The sequence below is a fragment of the Notolepis coatsorum genome (genome assembly GCF_963971535.1).
Source record: "Notolepis coatsorum genome assembly, chromosome: 19".
NCBI classification, from domain to species: Eukaryota; Metazoa; Chordata; class Actinopteri; order Aulopiformes; family Paralepididae; genus Notolepis; species Notolepis coatsorum.
Genome location: NC_140183.1, coordinates 64120261 through 64140165, shown reverse-complemented (window position 1 = coordinate 64140165; position 19905 = coordinate 64120261). Strand labels below are relative to the sequence as shown.

Below are 19905 nucleotides of genomic sequence, written 5' to 3'. Positions count from 1 at the left end.
CTTGACCTTATTCCTAAAACCCACCTCACCCCTGCCCATTTTGACAACCTAGGATGGCTTAGAGTAGACAACAGAGTACAGCAACTTGCAATGGGCCTGGTCTACAAGATACACTACACCACTAAGGTACCCATGTACATGTCGAAATACATCCCAAAGGTCAGTGAATACCACAACCACAACACCAGAGGGAGTTCCACAAATCATGTTCAACCCAGATTCGGCACAAACAAGGGACTAAACACGTTTCGCAATTATGCCACATCAATGTGGAACGCCCTACCCACAGCCGTAAAAAAAAAGGTGAATCCCTACCCACCTTCAAAACCGCTCTCAAAGAGCACCTACGGGAGGCTGCAATTAGAAACTGGCCTCTGTAAATATCCAACCCCCTCCAACAGGGGTTAACACTGTCGCCTCACAGCAAGAAGGTCCAGGGTTCGATTCCCGCTTGGGGACCAGGTTTCCTTGATGCCAGGTACCCACTACCAGGTGGGGTATCTCCCAGGCCTTTCTGTGTGGAGTTTGCATGTTCTCCCTGTGCTCGCAAGGGTTTCCCCCCCGATAAGATAAACCTAATGGAAAAACATGCACAACAACAGATCGCTAACGCTGTGGCATCCTTGACGAAGACGGGCAGGAGCACTTGGATTGGTCCCCGGGCGCGGCCCTCACCGTCTGCTCCCGGCTGCCCTTGGGGGGAAGGACGACGGGATGGGTTAATCGCAGAGACGGATCCTACAAAGACAATGTGTGCGTGTGTGTTCCGGTGTGTGTGTTGAGGATAATTGCATGCCAATTAAAGACCTCCGAACAGGTCCTGCATTATTATTATTATTATTATTATTATTATTATTATTATTATTATTATTATTATTATTATTATTATTATTATTATTATTATTATTATTATTATTATTATTATTATTATTATTAATTATTAATTATTATTATTATTATTATTATTATTATTATTATTATTATTATTATTATTATTATTATTATTATTATTATTATTATTATTATTATTATTATTATTATTATTATTATTATTATTATTATTATTATTATTATTATTATTATTATTATTATTATTATTATGTACAGTTTCTTCCCCCTCAAATGCATATACTCTCTTTTAGAAACTCTGTCTCTTAAACAGTACTGTATATTTGTATATCTTGTATGTCATAAATGTCTGGATGTAATCGTACTGTTTATCTGTATGTCGTGCATGTCATAAATGTTACGATGAATTGAATTGAATTGATGTAAACAAGACGAAAGTCTTTCTCTGGTCTGCATCCCCTTAACAATTGTGTGTATTGAGCCGTACTGTATTGTACCCATTCTCGAACTCAACTTCCTGTCTGTTGTTGCTACGCAACTACAGCGTGGGGGAAACATGCCCCCCCCCCCCCGGGTACATTGTGAATGCTTCACAATGTATTTGTATACAATGTATACATTGTATACATTGTATACAATGTATACAAACTGTATTTGTAGAAATTCTATTTGAAAGGGCTAAATCTGTTCTAGTCGGCACAATTTACAGACCGCCAGACCAAAATGGCTTTTATGATGTGTTGGATGCGTGCTTAGCTGGAGCTGAGAATGCAGAAAAGATTCTTATTGGAGATTGGAACACGGATATGCAACAAAAAAATGCACCCGTCTTCAAATCCTTCAATAGGTTTTGTGATCTGCACGGCCTCAGCCAGCTAATCACCCAACCCACACGTGTATGTGAGTCAACTCAGACTACCATTGACCTCATTCTGACCTCTGACAAGTCCAAGATCTCCAATAAAGGGGTTATAGCATGCGGGTTAGGTGATCATTATATGATCAGAGCCTTGAACACTGAACTCTCCACGCACAAGCACACACACAACACACACACTGTACACGCTCACACACTAGCAGCCACTTTAACATGAGCACACACTCACTCATGCTGCACACGCTCACACTATGGACACTTTACAGAAGGAAAGATCACTTTAAGAATAGTGTAGCTTGAGATAGTATAATATAGCATTGTATAGCAGTGTACATAAAGACCCAATGCCTCATCCGTAGCTAACAGTGTACTGCACTGCCACAGGACCTAGCATGTCCTACCATGCTCTGTAAATAGCTCATGTACAGATACCGATATGCCTACTTTGTTTACTTGTTTATTGCACTATGTCGCTCTATTGGTTGGACTCTTATTATTATAACTTGTACTATGCACATCGTTGCGGGCGAGACCCCCAGCATTTCACTGTATACATGTATGCCGTGACAAATAAAACTCTTGTATCTTGTATCTTGTATCTTGTATATTCTGTACCCGCAAAAAGCTAAAACAAAAGACTGACTGTCACAAAACAGTCAAATCTAGAGACCTCAAAACCTACTCTAGCGAGGCCTTTAACCTTGAACTGGAGAGTCTGGACTGGTCAGATGAGCTCAATGGTACACTGGTTGAAGAAACATGGCTTGGTTTCAAAACCAAATTTTCAACAATACTAAACAACATGGCCCCCCTAAGAACCACCAGGGTAAAAGATCGCGCTGAGCCGTGGATGCACACTGAAATACTGACCGCTATGAAAACCAGAGACAAAAAATGCTCTGAGTTTCGTAAAAGTCAGTCAAAGCTTACCAAAAGCACGAGCAGTGAACTCCAAGCCCACGTGACTGAACTCAAACTGGAAAGAAACAGACTAAGAAATGACATAAACTCCATGATCAAAACAGAAAAAAAAAATCATCAATGACAAAACCGAGGAAAACAAAAACAAACCATGTGAACTTTGGAAATTACTCAATAACCAACTAGGCTGCAGAAAAAAACTTAAAACCAGATTCTCAAACATAAACATAAAGACGGACAACACGCTCATCACAGACAAGCTGGATGTAGCCAATTACTTAAACAGTTTCTTCACAAACATAGCCACTGTCGTAAATTAATTGAATCAAAATGTATGATCCAGTACTAAATAATGAATTTAAGGTCAGGTTCTCAAAGAAAATAAGTCACAGCTGTTAAGCAGAATACCCTCGCTCGTCAAAAATAGGTTTACAAGTAAGGGCAGGGGTCAGCCTGTTGAGAATAGACCCTTTGATGATTTAGCTGACAATCTCCCCTCACCCAACAAAGTAGATTGAATTAAGGTCATAAACTGACCCCTCCAGACTATATTGAGGTAATCAGGCAGGAGGTTTTGTTTATTTTTAGGGTAAAAGAGCAACCGACCACTGTGAGAAAACCCCCCCCTTGTCAAAAACCTTCTGTCAGGAAGAGATAGGATCTTTAAAGAAACAGGAACTAACAGGGACACATATCTTCACATCATAAAACTTAAAATACAGTTGAGGTCAGAGTGCTGTTGATTTAGCCAGACCAACTGGGCCCTTCAGGAAATAAAAAGGCAGCTGGCAAGAGAGATTATGCATTACCAAACTGTGCAAAAGCTAAATCCAAAACCAAACATAGTCATCAATTAAAAGATAGTATAGGAGAAGCAGCAAGTAGAAGCAAACATTTTGATACCATGAATGAGACAAATTGGCCACTGAGAAAGCTAAAATGTACCATTGTGAACTTATATAAGGATTCATAAAAGGGTGTTAAAAACAACTGGTAAAAAAGCTAAGTTAGATTAAACCATATTATCTAAACAAAGTAAACTCAACAAACTACTTAATTAGTTGGTATATTAAATGAGTATTCCCTTCTCTTGACTCATTCTGTATCAACAGCAGTACTGTATTTGCAAAGCTGGTATGTCATAAATGTATAGATGTAACAGTACTGTATTTGCAAATCGGGCATGTCATAAATGTATAGATGTAGCAGTACTGAATATCTATGTATGAATTGCTTCATCTTCTTGAAAGTTGTGTGTGTTGAGCTGTTCTGGTAAAAGTGTTTAATCAAACAATTCGATTTAATCCGTATCATTAAGAGACGGCCAGAAAAACCTAGTCTACCACCTCCTTACATGGAGGGACAGACAGCAGAACAGGGCGTTAGCCAATGGGGAAACGCCGGAGCCCTCGAGATCGTGACATCACGTCTCAAGGGCTCGAAAAAGGGGGGAAGGGTCTTTTCTCCTCTTTATAACCAGAGATGCAGAAACGGAGAAAGGGCGCTCAGACGAAACCGAGACAGAGGAGACGGAGACGAAACAGCTTGAGACTCGAACCTGGAAAGCTCCAACACTGAACGAGAAAAGAGATGCTATAACGAGGAAACTCTCCTGACAAGCTGCTTAGAGATAGAAATAATTGAAGCTGTGAACCAGATAATTTATGCTGTTGTTTTTCCAATAAAACAACAGTCAGACTGTTTTCACCCGTAGCTCTGACTCCGCCTCCCATCCTTTGAATGAACTTGTTACAAAAACGTGTGAGTACAACCAGCAGAGTACAGTAGCGATCCACTATACGAACTTGAGACTTTAGCTACATAGAATCATTGAAAATACACGTTACCACAACACTGGTAAACAAACTACCCTCCCACTCAGGGCATTATGGGGTAGAACACATAGTAGCATACTACAAGAACCTAGGGGTCCACAAAGACGACTTCAAACTGGAAATGGTAAGAACAGATGAGGTACTCAAAAAACTGAGCGCCCTCCAACCTAACAAGGCCACTGGCCATGACAACATCCCCTCCAAATTCCTCAGAGACTCAGCAGCCGCCATCACCCCAGTCATCACACACATAATAAACCTCTCCATAAAACAGGGACACATCCCTAAGGACTTCAAAAGACAAGCTAAAAGCAATTGGTTTTGATAGTCTATCAGTGAGCTGGATGCAATCCTACCTGGAGGGGATTGAGCAGATGGTGGAGGTAAACGGTACCCTATCCCCCCCCCCCCCTCACAGTGAGCTGTGGTGTTCCACAAGGAAGCATACTAGGTCCACTACTGTTCCTAATTTATGCAAATGACATGTCGTCAGCTTGTGACTGCAACTTGTTCCTGTTTGCGGACGACTCAGCCCTGCTGGTCTCTGACAAGAACAAGTTACAGGTTAAAAAAAACCTCAGCTCAGAACTAGGCAAAATCTGCATATGGCTCGCTAATAACAAACTATCATTAAACATGGGCAAAACAGAGTCCATTCTCTTCGGTTCAAATAACAAACTCAGCAAGACCGACGGCTTCTCAGTTACAGTGGGTGACAATATTGTCACACGGAAAGAAGAAATTACCTACCTGGGTTCCATCCTAGAGGCAAATCTTTCCGGTGACAAAATGGCATCCAATGTAATAAAAGAAAGTCTACCAACGAACTCGATTCTTGTACTGGATCTCCTCACTGGTAAACAAGAATACCCTGAAGACTCTGGCAGGAGCACTCATTCAAGAGTACTACGACTATGCTTGCACCTCATGGTACCAAAGCACCTCAAAGGCGCTAAAAACAAAATTACAAACATCTCAAAACAAACTGGTCAGACTACTGCTTGACCTTACTCCTAGAACCCACCTCACCCCTGCCCACTTTGACAACCTAGGATGGCTTAGAGTAGACGAAGGACAGAGTACAGCAACTTGCAATGGGCCTGGTCTACAAGATACACTACACGACCAAGGTACCCATGTACATGTCAAAATACTTCCCAAAGGTCAGTGAATACCACGATCACAACACCAGAGGGAGCTCCACAAATCATGTTAAACCCAGATTCGGCTCAAACAAGGGACTAAACACGTTTCGCAATTATGCCACATCAATGTGGAAGGCCCTACCCAAAGCTGTAAAGGAATGTGAATCACTACCCACTTTCAAAAACACTCTCAAAAAACACCTACGGGAGACTGCAATTTGAAACTGGCCCCTGTAAATGTCCTAACACAACCCCCTCCAATGTATAGTAAATGACCAAATATGGTCTTGTCAATATTCCAATGTACAGTTTTGCTTGTACAGTTGTACAGTGTCCCACACCCACCCCTGCTACCCAACCTCCCCCCCCCACCCACCCAACCACCTCCAATGTACAGTCCCCCCACCACCCCCCCACCTACCTAACCTCCTCCAATGTACAGTTTCTACATCAAATGTATATACTCTCTTTTCTGGACTCTTTTCATATCACAAACAGTACTGTATTTGTAAATCTGGTATGTCATAAATGTATAGATGTAGCAGTACTGTATATCTGTATGTCATGTATGTCATATATGTTATGATGAATTGAAAATGGGGGACCCTGATGTAAACAAGACGAAAGTCTTTCTCTGGTCTGCATCCCCTTAACAATTGTATGTATTGAGCTGTACTGTACTGTACCCATTCTGCAATCTGTTAATAAAGTTTTCAATCAATCAATCAATTCATTTAGTGCAGAAACGGATCGGAAAAGCGGCAAATTAAACACAATCAAGGGTAATTTTCTTCAGTGCATCACAGCAGCCAAAGAGCTTCTGTGTTACTTTTTGTACTAATAACAAAAACAGAAATCCAAATCGCAAGTTTTATACTATCACGGAGGGAAAAGTGGCTGGCAGCTAACGTTAGCTACGTTAACCTAGACAAATAGCTACATGCTAAGCTAACGTTAATTATATCATATCGAACCGATAGGAGTTTATCTTATCTAATCTTACGTGGATGTTTGATCGGGTAGTGGCACACGTGGTACCACCATGTAAGATTAGATAAGATAAGCTCCTATCGGTTTGATATGATGTAATTAACGTTATGATGAATTGAAAATGGGGGACCCTGATGTAAACAAGACGAAAGTCTTTCTCTGGTCTGAATCCCCTTAACAAGCCAGTCCGTGTTTTCCTTTTTACCCCCTTGAATGCCCAAATCCACTCCAATGTTAACGTTAATATCGCCTAATCTATGTTTTAAATTATGGCTATGTGTCTAATCTGCCCGTCGCTTATCAAAGACTGATTTTCCAGTCAACATTGTCAAAGCAGATTGTTTTTTTATCGCTTCATTTCCGTTTGATAGCATTTTGAAAATCACTCGTTTTCGCGGAAAAAACAACCCATTCTATGATAATCGCCGTTTACTGGAATATTCTAGAACGTTGTCATTTGTCTGCCTATTTATGAATCGTTTTCAAATAAACGCTAGATAATCGATAGTATATGTGTGCGCACGCATGCTCGTGCCGCACGCTGATAATTGCTGCTCTTATTTCCTGATGGCTTTTACAGTCAAAACAGCTATATCACATATAGGGGAAACGCTTATATATCCGTGAAAACGAGTCTGATTATCCTAAGACTGATAACATAGATTCCTTACCTGAGATCAGATGGTATCCAAATGGATTATTCCAATTCCCGATCACCATTCGAAAAAATCGATCATTGTATTGATCAACCGTGTATACAGTAGAACACATAATCCCTGCTGCTCTTCAGGCTCCGGAGTGATGCCGGTCGATGCCGGCTGCGTGCGTGGGAAGTAAAATGTGGAGTCAGAAATCCTTTCTCCCATTCACTTTCATTGAGTCCAATCCAAAAGGGTGATTTACCATCTGGGAGACGATAGGGGGGCGCTTTTTTCACATCTGAGCGCTGGGGGTGCCTGGAACTCCAACGGTAGGCTCGCTTGATGCAATATGATTTCAGATCGCTAATAAAAAAAAAACGAATAAAACGAATATTCTCGTGATGGGCCTTCAACCAGGGGGATAATAACCCGAGAAAAGCCGTGAGTGGCATTCAAAGTGTTAACAATAGACCTATCGCTCAGCCACGCCCCCTTTGAAAAGTCGGACAAACAAAGTCGACCGTGAATGACTGTTGACGATGGCCGCAGGCTTTCCTGACTGTGATGCAAGCCTTGCTTCACAGTCACGAAAGGGGCTAGGCCGCGGGAGATTTACCACAGCAGGTAATAGACCTGTTTTTTAAAGATAACACAAATATTTCATCTAGAAGCAGACAGAGAGGGTTACAATATGCAGTGGAAAAGTACATTCATGAGATACACATTTACCTTAGACCTCCATGGTGATGCAAGCATTAGCTATAGATAACGTCTCAAGCATTACTTACAGTTGACTTGATTGAAGATTACAAGAACTATGACGATAATCCATGATTACTACTAATGCTGATACATTTAGTTTAGGCTAGTGGTCCAATGCAGTATACGAGCTAGACCCGACAGTTGTGTCACTAGTCACTAGAATGAGGAAAAAAGTGAGAGCTGTCATTCTGCAACCAGAATAATCCACCTCTTTTGTAAACATGCTATGTTGGTTCTTTTGTGACCCAGGTAAATATGCCAACAATCCTCCTCCATAAAGGGGTGAGACGTCGGAGAATGGTATGCTGCACATTCTGGTGTACATCAGGTCAAATGATTGATTACACTAACTATAAATGTATAGTGATAGAGACCAAAGTAAAAATACCTAATAATAAAATAGACCTAGTAATAGGGGGCGACAGTGGCTTGGGAGTAGAGCAGTCGTCTGGTAATCCGGAGGTTCCCGGTTTGATTCTCGCTCCTCCCGGGCAGCGTGTCGAAGTGTCCTTGAGCAAGACACTGATGAGCAGGTTGGCACCTTGCATGGTTGCCTCCACCGTCGGTGTGTGAATGTGTGAGTGAATGAGTAAGATGTGAGAAACAAATTGTAAAGCGCTTTGGATAAAAGCGCTATATAAATACAGCCATTTACCATTTACCAAAATACCTGTAAATCACAGTATATGGGTACAGGACATAGCTTTTCTTATAACACTAAGTATAAGTTATATTTAATATAAATATAAATAAATGCATATACAACACATTCTCAAGATAGATCACTCTGATTAGAAAAGAAAACCCACAACTAAAGTGTACATAAATAGCCACTATTTTTAATATATACAATAAATATACATGGATTTACAGTTACACAAATGGATGTACGATATAAAATACAAACAGTGCTGGAATAGCGAACAATATCATGTGTTGTTGTGATACATCTATGGTAATTTAACATTATATTCTTGTAGCCAAATGAATGCTGTGATGAGGCTTAAAATTGATTTTGTGCAAACCCCAGACCCATAGTTCACAAATCGAATTAAAATGTTATCGCTGGATGCACATCCTCTACATTGTCAATCTCCTGACCCGTTAGTCATAGTCACAACATTTGCTGTGATTATTGATGACCCTTGGAAGGAGAAACATGTTGATTTTGGTTACCCTGTAACCTTTCTTCTAGTACCTCCATTATGGATTAATAGCCTGGTCTGTTGACATTTGCAATATCAGCAACTGTTGTTTCCGTCATCTACCCAGTAAAATGTGAAAGTAACAGCAAAATGGAGAGATTGTTATGCCTTGGATGCAGTCTGCACTCTACTGACTGCATTACTCATTTAAAGCCTTATTTTGGAATGAAACTCTTCAAACACTATTAGCCTCACAAGTCGGCCATGATAGCAAGGACTTCAGCCTCCTGTCAGGGCTGCACTTAAATAAATGTTCTTGTATCTTGTACTTTACTTGAGTATTTTCATTATAGGGAACTTTGTACTTTCACTCCACTACATTTCAAAGTAAATATTGTACATTTTACTCAACTACATTTATCTGAGCCTCCCCCCAAAAAAGATTTAGCATACAACATTCTGGAACGTGTGTGATGATGTCATGGCAGAACATTCTAGAACCTCAGTTCTTCCCGATCATTCTGTAACGTTGGTGATGATGTCATAGTAGCACCTTCTAGAACCTCTAACATTCCTATTTAAGCATTCTGTTTCGTATCTTGTAGTTGTGCTGATGAATATTAAAGGAGTTACCTTCGACTTGAACGACTTCAGGACATCGCCTCAGACTCCCGCCTCTCAGCACTACAGTACATTCAATATCAAATAGTTCTCTACTTTTACTTAAGTAGTAGCTACAGTACCTCTACAGTACCAGCTACAGTAGTAGCTACAGTACCAGCTACAGTAGTTTGCTGTGCTGTTTCACTGCTAGGTATATTAAACACAGTACATAGATTATTGAATTGATCATAAGTGAATCCAGTGGCATATTTGAACTAGGCTGGTACACGGCTGTGCTGCAAGACTGTACAACTTTACAAGCAAAACTGTACATTGGGTATTTGGAATATTGACAAGACCATACTTGGTCATTTACTGTACATTGGAGGGGGTTGGGTTAGGACATTTACAGGGGCCAGTTTCGAATTGCAGTCTCCCGTAGGTGTTCTTTGAGAGTGGTTTTGAAAGTGGGTAGTGATTCACATTCCTTTACAGCTTTGGGTAGGGCGTTCCACATTGATGTGGCATAATTGCGAAACGTGTTTAGTCCCTTGTTTGAGCCGAATCTGGGTTTAACATGATTTGTGGAGCTCCCTCTGGTGTTGTGATCGTGGTATTCACTGACCTTTGGGAAGTATTTTGACATGTACATGGGTACCTTGGTCGTGTAGTGTATCTTGTAGACCAGGCCCATTGCAAGTTGCTGTACTCTGTCGTCTACTCTAAGCCATCCTAGGTTGTCAAAGTGGGCAGGGGTGAGGTGGGTTCTAGGAGTAAGGTCAAGCAGTAGCCTGACCAGTTTGTTTTGAGATGTTTGTAATTTTGTTTTTAGCGCCTTTGAGGTGCTTTGGTACCATGAGGTGCAACTTGCAAGCATAGTCGTAGTACCCTTGAATGAGTGCTCCTGCCAGAGTCTTCAGGGTATTCTTGCTTACCAGAGAGGAGATCCGGTACAAGAATCGAGTTTGTTGGTTGACTTTTTTTATTACATTGGATGCCATTTTGTCACAGGAAAGATTAGCCTCTGTGTGTATGTGGTGTCTCTTTCTCAGTGTGTGTGTGTGTGTGGTGTGTGTCTTTCTCAGTGTGTGCGTGTATCTTTCTCAGTATGTGTGTGTGTGTGTGTGTGGTGTGTCTTTCTCAGTGTGTGTGTGGTGTGTCTTTCTTAGTGTGTGTGTGGTGTGTATTTCTCAGTGTATGTGTGTGTGGTGTGTCTTTCTCAGTGTGTGTGTGTGTGTGTGTGTGTATGTTTGTTTGTTTGTTTGTTTGTTTGTTTGTTTGTGTGTGTGTATGTGTGTGTGTGTGTGTGTTTGGTGTGTCTTTCTCAGTATGTGTGTGGTGTGTCTTTCTCAGTGTGTGTGTGTGTGTGTGTGTGTGTGTGTGTGTGTGTGTGCAGTACTAAATACCTATATGTCCCTATGCCATAAATGTCATGTATGTTGTGTATGTCATAAATGTCTATATGAATTGAAAATGGGGGACCCTGATGGAAACAAGACAAACGTCTTTCTCAGGTCTGCATATACAATTGTATGTATTGAGCCGTACTGTATTGTACCCATTCTGCAATCTGTTAAATAAAGTTTTCATTCATCATTCATTCATTCATTCATTCATTCATTGTGTACCAGTCTCCTCCAACATGGGACAGCAGTGTACCCAGGCTCTGATGGTAGAAATCCGTTTGTTTCCCCAATACCAAGATGGCGGCGGTCTCGTGACGTCAGAATGTCTTCGAGAATTCTGCAATCTGTTAATAAAGTTTTCAATCAATCAATCAATCAATCAATCACAAATGGCGCTGTCAGTTGAATAACAAAAGCTGAAAACAGCCATAGGACAATGAGTATTTAATATAATTAACTTGTTTGTTTTTGTGTACCGTCTCGGCAGAGGAAAAAAAGACTAGCGATAAAAAAACGATTGGAGAGTAAATTAAATTATTACATTTTTTTATAATAATAATAGACCACCGCAACACTTCCGGTATTTTGAGCTCATTTAGACCACTGCACTTCCGCGTTACATGGAGGAGAGAGCGGGGGAGAAAATGAATGAATGTGGATGAGAACCTTGACAATTACGTGGTTGTTGTAGCTACGGCTGTGGGGCTGCTGGAGACATGATCTAATAGTCTTTTATGCCTGTCTCCTGAACACGGAGAGACCAATAATCCCAAATCGATCGGCATTTTCTCGGCCGAGCAATGACGCACGAACAACTACACTACCCGGCATGCATTGCAACTGCGTTGTCGGCGTTACGTCACATATTTTCCAGCCAGCACGCGCTGCTGGTATTGGGATCGTCTCACACCGGACGGACGGAGACGGATTCGGCGAAGATGGCAGACGAGGAGGACTCCGGGCCGGTGGAGGAAGCCACTGCCTCTCCGCCGGAGAGCCCTCCGACCGCGCGGCCTCACTACGTCTCCTTCTCCGAGACCGTGCAGCCGGCCGTGGGCATGATGAGCCAACTGCTTAGCCAGCCTTCGTCCCTCAAATTTGACAAGAACATCAAACAGGCCTTCTACAACACCGGGGCTATGATCTTTGTGGCTATCTGTTGCGGCGCAACTGTTTTAGTTTACTTTATCCTGGAGGCCTTCCTCCGCCCGCTGCTTTGGGCTGTGTTGTGCGGCACTTTCCTGCATCCGTTTAAGTACTCCCTAGCCCGCCTCGGCCGCTCTTGGCTCAACGGTCTCCAGGACACTGGGACTCCCATAGTTGTGGGAACTCTCCTAGTCCCCGTGTGGTGCGTGAACCACGGGGTGGAGGCGCTGGGGAAGCTGGTCTTGGACAGGCTGTTGTTGCTCCTGGTGGTCGGGGCAGGGGCGCCTCTGCTCTACTTTCTCTACCTGTTCTGGAGCGTCATCGGCATGCAGGTGTTACTGGGTTACATCTGTGGCGTCATTGGGAGCGTGCTGGATTGCTTCCACACTGTCTGGGTGAGTGAGAGGACAGTGACAGCTGGGCACGCCCCCCCCTGCTGCCACAATGAGATGACGAAGGCTTATTTGTGCAATTGACCCGGTACAGGGTTGGCCAGGCGAACACTTAAGGCGGGTCAGCCTTAATAGGATTGAACTGATCCGATGACCTCCTGAAACCCATACAGTAAATGAGCTTGCCTGTTAGATAATGGACTAACAGAAACAAAAGGCCTTTTTAACGATTCTGTTTACCTCAATCGAGATATGTATCCGATTTTTCCTCATTCCGCGAATAATAATACTTATTATTATTATTATTATTATAATTACTCAGTTTGTGAATCAGCTGATCTAATTCCCTGCAGCCTCTGCTTCAGTAAATTCGATAATATATTATGTCAATGCTGCATAATTCCGATCGGCCACAGGGATCCCAGGTGGTCTAGGTGTCACGCTCCGAGTAGCAGCTAATCACATTTCCCTCATAAATGCAGAAGTCCAGCGAAGCGTGACGCATGGCTATGAATAGCACAGAAGAAGAGCTTGTGTTACGTTACATAGAAGTCATTGTAAGGAGCAGGCCGTGCTGCTGAAAGGGGCTGATTCCAGACAGAGCATCACATTTCCTTGGCTTTAGCACCAAGCAGCATTATGTTGTGCTTGATGCAGATATTCTGTTCATATGTATTAGGCCTTCAATGGTCTGTAAGACAACGTATGACCCTCCCCCCTTCAGCCCTAGTAACAGATCCAGCTTTTTTCTTTTCTGTTATTTCTTTCACTCGCCGTTTTGTTTCGTTTTCTTATTTACTATAATCGCAACACAATCTCAATGTCACTCTGAGGCTTAAAGGTGTTGTAAGTAGTATTTTCTGTTAAAATAAGTGTTAAATAGCTCTACATTCCGACATCCATCACATAATAGAGTTTCTGGTCGGTAACGGATCTCCCAGTCCCTCCGCTCTGCAGTAAACACAAAATATATAGGGCGGCCGGGTAGCGCAGCGGACTAAGTGTCTGTCTACCACCACAGAGCCAGTGGCATCGAATCCGGCTGTGGTGCCTCCGGCTTTGTCGTGGGTGGGTCCTGGTTGTTGTAAACAGCGACTCCTACAGTTCAGTCGGGGCGCCTGCACAGCAAGGGAAGGATCTAGGAGAGTTAGTGTGACCTTCCACATGTTACACTCTCCCAGTGAGAGTCCGCGCTGCCAGGTGAAAAGAAGCGGTGGGCTGGCTACACATGTGTTGGAGGAAGCATGTAATAGTCTCCTCCCTCCCAGACCGACGGTAGGGGGTAGAGTGCGCAACGACCAGGAAGGGGATTGGGAATTGGCATGTAGAGCTATTATTTTAACATGTAGACCACTTATTTGAACAAAGAAAAAAACACAGCACCCTTTTAAATAAAGAATACATAAATTAATAGAGCACTGTCAATCCCACCCTCTCTCTCTTTTTAATGCTTTCCTTCTTTCTCCGTACTCCCTCCCCCCCCTCTCTCTCCTCCGCACCTCCCTCTCCCCAGGTGTGTACAGTGTTGATGGGCTATGTGCTGGCAGTAGCCTTCAAGTGGGGCCCCAGCACGGAGCAGTACCTGAGGGCCCTGTCTGTTCCTGTCTGGACTGTTTTCCTCTTCTACCTGGGTGAGGAGGGACAGCTGAGTAACAATGTTCATCAAAGTGTTGAGTGCTACAGTGTAGGTTAGTATATTAGGACAAGTGCATGACAGTAAGGTTAGTTAGGGTTAGAATTATTATTTTAAATTTTTTCATTTCAGATAATGGTTGAAGAAGTGCGTCTTTAGTCGACGGTGAAAGATTGGACGGGATTCGGCTGTCCTAACTGGTGGGTAGTTCGTTCCGCAAGGACCGAGAATAGGCGGCTTCTCCTTGATGACCCTCCTGGAGCTCGGATAGGAGTGGGTCTGAGACGGCCAGAAGATGCAGAGCGTAGGGGTCTTGAGGGTGTGTAGTTAGACCATTGACCCGAGGTAGGCGGGAGCGGTTCCCTCAAGACCCCTACGCTCTGCCGCCTCAGACCCACTCCTATCCGAGCTCCGGGGTGTCATCAAAGAGAAGCAGGCTATTATCTGTCCTCGCTCCACAATGGTGGAACGAACTTCCCACCATGGTCAGGACAGACGAAACCCCGTCCAATTTTCCATTGTCGACTAAAAACACACTTCCTTGATCAATATCTGAAATGATGAGAGAGAGAAAAAGAACACATTTTCATACTGTCTTTTATGCACTCTGCTCTACTGTACCTTGCCTATATTACTACCTACTATATCTATACTACTATGCACTCAAGACTGTAGCATTCAAGTTTGACACTGTTTGACGAACAATCTTACTTACCCTTAGCTGCCAGAGTTGTACCCTTCCTGCTGACTTGTTGTACAGAACTTGGATAAAAGTGTCAGCTAAATGACAAAATGTCAAATGTTTTTTTTATCCAAAACGACTTACAAATTGTGTACAACAAGTCAGCAGGAGGGGTACACCTCTGGCGCAGGGGCGTCGTTCTGGTATGGCAAGGTACCTTGGCAAATAAAGATTTAAAAATTAATTATATATATATATATATTATGTTGATTTAGAATTCGAATGTCAACATTATGAACGAAGCTTCGAACTATTCGGTACATCCCTAGCATGTTTTGATATTGTCAATGATCTCACTTTTACTAGGTGACTTTTACTGTGACTAACTGAAATATGCCCAAAAAAAAGGAAAATGGACATAGGAACGTTTTTTAATCAAAGGGCAGCAGAAACAAGTGATACAGGGACACAGGTAAGGTCTTACAATGGCTTAGTGATTATAACAGTGCAGTTCAGCATTCAATAACCCATCGTTTTTGTGAATGTGTTTTTGATACTACATTCTGTTGAACACGCACCTCAAAACCGTACTCAAGGAAAATTGGCTCAATTGCAAGAAAAGTAATAGACAGTTATGATATTACATTCTGCATAATTCGTATGCAAAATATTGTGGTTCCCTGCTTTAGTCTGTTGACACATTTCTATACTAAAAATGCTTGTGTAGTCCTGTGTCATACCTAAATGTCATATAACTGAATTGTATAGAAACAACTCACCAAAGGTGACTATTGCACAACTGATTTGACAAAAAAAATCCACCAAAGGGGGGGGGGGGAATCCCCCCCCCCCTCCCTCCTCGCCATACCTTGCCTTTTACTGAAACGACGCCACTGCTCTGGCGGCTTAGGCTAAGTGGTATTGTTCATCTAGCAGTGCCGAACTTGAGTGCTTTGTATAATCTGCATAGTAGTATAAACATATTAGCATAGTAGGTAGTAGTATAGACAATATGGGTGGGGGGGGAAATCGATAAGTAGTAGTATCGCGATACTTAGCATGGCGATACTGTATTGTTTTTTTTTTTAAATAAGGAAGTTGCATTGATCATTTCAATACCTGTAATAGTACAGTAGTCCACACACACACACGTGCATTCAGTTAAGTTGGAATATGACTGTAATACAAACAGTTCAGTACTTCAGTTTGTCAGGTACATGCAACACAGATTACAGTGTTTACATCTGTCTGCTTGAGAAAATACCATGTTCTGCAATAAAAATGATTGAATTGAGATGAACAGACTTAACTTTATTTTATTAGATAAAACATGTTGACAAAGTTTTACTTTGCAGTTGAAAAAAGGTAATAAATAAAATTTGGTTAAAAAAAAAAAAAAAAAATTGCAATACTCAGCGTATCGCGATATATTTAGTATTGCGATACTATCGTATCGTGACGCAAGTATCGTGTTAGTATCGTATCGTGAGGTCTCTGGCAATTCCCACCCCTAATAGACAAGTAGTACATAATAGTAGAAGACATTTTTATTTAGATTCAGTCAGTTAATTCAGATTCAGTCAAGAGACAGGCTGGAAGTATTGTATAATTGTGATGTATTTGTACTTTTCTTGTCTGTTTTAGGGGACTACTTTTTCAAATCCTATTATTTACTCCACCATATTTAGATTATACAGTACACCTGTAAGAGTCCACTACTTTGAATGACATATGATGTACTTTTTAACTTAGTCGGTCAACTTTAAGAGAAACACCAGGGCAACCGAACACACCTTAGCTTAACCAACAGGGGATTCACCTCTGTTACCAAACACGGACCGCCTCTTTGTACAAGAAATATGAGGACATGATGTCGAACAAATACTTGTATTTAATACTTAAAGATACTTTAGTACATAGTACATTTAATATTAACTACTTAAATACTTTATTTGAGTATAATTTTGAATGGAGGACTTTTCGCTTTTACCAGTGAGTACTATTCTCTCGACAGGGGCGACAGTGGCTTGGGAGGTAGAACAGTCGGTAATTCCGGAGGTTCCTGGTTCGATTCCCACTCCTCCCGGGCTGCCTATGGTTGCCTCCGCCGTCGGTGTGTGAGTGAATGGGTAAAACGTGAGGAACAAATTGTAAAGCGCTTTGGATAAAATGGCTATATAAATGCACCATTTATTCTATCGGGGTATTTCCAAATTGACTTAACAGGAACATAGAAAATGGGTTTTGCCTAGTCTTTGTATGTGGATTTGTCAGTCTGAAGTGTTATTTAGGCACGGGGGGGGGGTGACATGGGTATACCTTGCCATCTGGCTACACCGGGCTGTCTGCAGGTTAACAAGCCTAAACAAGCTGTTCACAATTATTGCCCTTGGTGATACAAGCAATGAATAGTTGTAGCTGTGCTTTTAGCAGCCAACACTGCCTACCTAATGTACTGCCAGTTTGTAAAAGTGGGGTAGCCAGGCAGGGAATGAAATAATAATAATAATAGAATAGAATAGAATAGAATAGTAAAAAAGCACAAAATCCACCCAAAAAGACATGTTCAATACAAGGCAAGAAAGAGATGCTGGAAACAAATCATTAAAATTACATTTAAAGTAGTTTATTATAGTAGTTTATTTGCAAAGAAGACTTGGTCAAATCAAATCAAATTTATTTATAGGGCCCGACAACACACGTTAATGTCCCCATGGGCCGTACAGATCTTCTTTAAACAAGTCAAGAAGAAAACATAACAATAAGTCAAGAACAGAACAAGAACACCATAAGGTCCAAACATTTTTAGATGAATACAAATAAATGAAAGAATGCAAGCACTCCCAGACATACCCCACGCGAAGGTAAGGAAAAACTCACTAAAACCTAACAATAGGGGAAAAAAAGCTCCACAGGCAGTGTGGAGGAGAGAAACCTTAGAAGGGCCATTCAAGGGGGGATCTCCCTTCTTAGATGTTGGTGATTGTTGCAGACGGACAGTTAGTAAGCATGCACTCATGTGTGTAGTGGAACACAGATGAGTGCATGCAATAGCAACTGTACATTTTGAAAAATTAAAGATAGAGCTAATTCTCCACTTGCACAAATTGAAAGTAGGCACTTCCGGCTGACTTCCGGTTGCCAATAGTACTTCCTGTCCCATCCAAATACATTGGTTTTAGCTACTTTTCTCCCCTTATTTAAACAACTTTGTCGGCACAGAGAGGCAATGAAACGTTTGTATTATTATAGTATAGAATGTATTTAATAAGCAAACGTTTGTCAGCAGGGTTTTTGGGCTGTATTTCATGTAAAAACGTTTACTGTTAGTTTCCTTGCTCAGCCAGCATTAGCCTTCATTAGCTAACAGAAGCTAGTGGTTAAACAGGCCGGATTAGCTTTGAGCTAACTATCTTTCCCGACCCATATATTCCCATTCTAAACATAACGTCAGTTTACAAAACATGACCTGTCTATATAACGTTGAGGAACAAATTATAAGTGTGTGGGTGTGTGTTTTGGTGAACATTGGACTGCAAACAGAAAATGCATCACAGTTAGACAGTAGCTACTGTTAGCTGCCCTCCGGATTAGCTTTGAGCTAACTATCTTTCCCGACCCATGTATTCCCATTCTAAACATAACGTCAGTTTACAAAACATGACCTGTCTATATAACGTTGAGGAACGTTATCTCCCGGGATGAGTAGCCACGTTAGTTAGCCAGCAGGGATGAGAGCAGGGGACTGGGGAGGGAGACATGGTGAGAGCAGGGGCCGGGATGAGAGCAGGGGGCTGGGGAGGGAGACATGGTGAGAGCAGGGGACTGGATGAGAGCAGGGGGCTGGGGAGGGAGACATGGTGAGAGCAGGTTGCTGGCTAACTAACGTGGCTACTCGTCCCGGGAGATAACGGCGCTGCCTGGCTGGTTGTTGGCTAACTAACGTGGCTACTCGTCCCGGGAGATAACGTTCCTCAACGTTATATAGACAGGTCATGTTTTGTAAACTGACGTTATGTTTAGAATGGGAATACATGGGTCGGGAAAGATAGTTAGCTCAAAGCTAATCCGGAGGGCAGCTAACAGTAGCTACTGTCTAACTGTGATGCATTTTCTGTTTGCAGTCCAATGTTCACCAAAACACACACCCACACACTTATAATTTGTTCCTCAACGTTATATAGACAGGTCATGTTTTGTAAACTGACGTTATGTTTAGAATGGGAATACATGGGTCGGGAAAGATAGTTAGCTCAAAGCTAATCCGGCCTGTTTAACCACTAGCTTCTGTTAGCTAATGAAGGCTAATGCTGGCTGAGCAAGGAAACTAACAGTAAACGTTTTTACATGAAATACAGCCCAAAAACCCTGCTGACAAACGTTTGCTTATTAAATACATTCTATACTATAATAATACAAACGTTTCATTGCCTCTCTGTGCCGACAAAGTTGTTTAAATAAGGGGAGAAAAGTAGCTAAAACCAATGTATTTGGATGGGACAGGAAGTACTATTGGCAACCGGAAGTCAGCCGGAAGTGCCTACTTTCAATTTGTGCAAGTGGAGAATAGCGATAGCAACTGAACATTTTGAAGGATTAAAGATAGAGCTGATGGCGAATCTATTTGAGGCACAGGGGCGGCGCAAAGAGGGTCACGTCCTCCCCGTCTTAGTCAAGGGACATTTAACACTCCGGTCGTTGCTCAGGGACAGCCGGAGACAGGGAGATAGGGGGCGGCGCAGAGAGGGTCGCAAACTCCCCGACGTCATCGCGGGACATCCGGCACTCCGGTCACCACTACGAGACCTCCGGAGACAGGGGGGCACGCAGAGGGGGTCGCAACCTCCCGGCCTTCGTCACAAGTGTTGAAATGTTCCA

General features: G+C 42.2%; 1 protein-coding gene across 2 annotated transcripts in view; it reads left to right on the top strand.

The window, feature by feature from the left end:
• The first annotated feature begins 12076 nt into the window (after nt 1–12076).
• The window catches only part of tmem245 (transmembrane protein 245), a 56433-nt gene continuing 48604 nt past the window's right edge, over nt 12077–19905 (top strand). For both annotated transcript variants that reach the window (XM_084336907.1, XM_084336906.1), the window contains exons 1-2: nt 12077–12715; nt 14226–14343. In XM_084336907.1, coding sequence (XP_084193033.1) covers nt 12113–12715; nt 14226–14343 — 721 coding nt within the window. In that variant the 5' untranslated portion in view covers nt 12077–12112. The remainder of the gene's footprint in view (nt 12716–14225; nt 14344–19905) is intronic.